General features: G+C 41.7%; 1 protein-coding gene across 1 annotated transcript; it reads right to left on the bottom strand.

The window, feature by feature from the left end:
* Positions 1-274: 274 nt before the first annotated feature.
* LOC149167544 (heat stress transcription factor B-4-like) lies at positions 275-1,322 on the bottom strand. Its single transcript, XM_089431552.1, has 2 exons — positions 928-1,322; positions 275-823 (listed from the first exon to the last, which is right to left on the bottom strand). Exons 1-2 carry the CDS (start codon positions 1,177-1,179, stop codon positions 389-391), a joined length of 687 nt encoding a protein of 228 aa, XP_089287678.1. The 5' UTR covers positions 1,180-1,322; the 3' UTR covers positions 275-388.
* Between the last annotated feature and the right edge of the window lie 334 nt (positions 1,323-1,656).

Here is a 1,656-nt window from a genome sequence, read left to right as displayed (position 1 = left end):
AGATCAAAACGAAAAACCAAGAAAATTGATCAACTATCCAGCTAACAATTTCAATCAAATCTGAGAAGTTCTTTATTATTATCTGATAATTGTCTATAAACTTATGTTTTCTAGATGTTCTGAAAAAACTTATGTTTTTTAGATTAATATTCTGCGAAGTCATAATATCTCCACAATCAACGCATGAATTTTTTACAAGTATGGAAGAAAATTACCATGAAAATGATGTTATTGTAAACAAGGAATAACAAATAGAAAAACTTCTTAAAACTGCTTATTGTAAATGACATTTTATTAATGTGGAAGCTATAGAGTTCGACAAATGACCTTATAAAGTACGGAACACCTCTGAATACATACTAATCTCTGTTACCTCTTTAAGAAGCCCTTAACAGAGGGGGACTCCAAAGAGTTTTGGTGGGTTCATACTGCTATCCTTCGCAACGTCTTCAATGGAGCTACAAGGACTCACGTCCTGGATTTTCCTGTCCATGTCGAGCAGGGGAGGATCGTTGCTACTTTGAAGAATAAAAAGCGTTATGTCCCTGCTGCATATATTCTTTAGGCGGGCAATTTCTGATAACAGCAACGAATTATCTCTTCTTAATGTCTCATTCTCCTCTGAGAGAGAAGGGATCGCTGTGGAAATGTCGTTGTGCTGTGCCGATGAAATAGGTGTGAATAAAGAGTAGTTACCATTGTCAGTCAGTGCGGGGCAGCTTGAGGGTTTTCTTCTCTGGATATGAGAGAGGAGATGCTTCTGCCCCTTCCTGAATAACTCGTTCGCAAACTCGCAACGCCCCCGAACAATCTTTCGAAACCCCTGCATCATCAAACCCATTTAAGTAAATTAACACACCCATATTCTCCTGTTCGTTAAACTAGAGAAAAATAACTAGACCTTGTTTGAAAGTAAAGAATTATTACATAAGTATTGAGCTGCCGAACAAAGCTGGAGAAATTGGTATGGTTGAAATAACTTGGCAAGATCGACGCGGAGAACTCTTTTGGGCGCCACACTACAAAGGTGTTATTATTGTCTCCCCAGGAGACGATGTGATCTGTTGAGGGATCGTCCACTAAACGATATGTCTTCACCAGAAAAGGAGCGGCCACCAGCCTTGCTGCATCCCTAGCAATCCCGCCCCTTGGATCTCTCGTAACCCCTCCTTCTCCCATTAGGGCGTTATCTATAAACCAAACTATAGCGGCGTTGGCTGCTTCTTCGGCTGCAGCAGCATACACTAACAAAATATATAGGATGTAAGATTAGATTAGAAGTAACGAGAGTGATAAAGAAGTCAAGTATGCCTGCATAATTTCTTCTTCGTTGCACCGAAGCTTCTATCTGAGATGAGAAATAGGGAAGGATTCAGGATGATGCCCTTGCGTGCACCGAAGAGGCAGTACACTAACGTGACAACCGCAGACAAATTTGCCATTGCACCTGTACAACTGCAATCGCAATCACAATCACAACAACTGTCAGGCATCCGTTATAGTTGGAGTCCATCCTTGTCAAAGGCCCACTGGGGTCAACTGGCGTCCATTTTCAATGGCGCACTCGAGTCAACTGGCCTGGCTTTCTCTTATTTTGTTTAGCCACACAATATGCGCGTCCTCGCTATACCCGTATATGGACTGGCTTGCCGTCTG

This window comes from Pinus tabuliformis, chromosome 5_1 (assembly GCF_031772625.1).
Source record: "Pinus tabuliformis cultivar Carrire ecotype Pingquan chromosome 5_1, CPIR1, whole genome shotgun sequence".
NCBI lineage: Eukaryota > Viridiplantae > Streptophyta > Pinopsida > Pinales > Pinaceae > Pinus > Pinus tabuliformis.
Note: the sequence above shows the minus strand (reverse complement) of the source record. Positions and strands in the feature narration are given on the sequence as shown.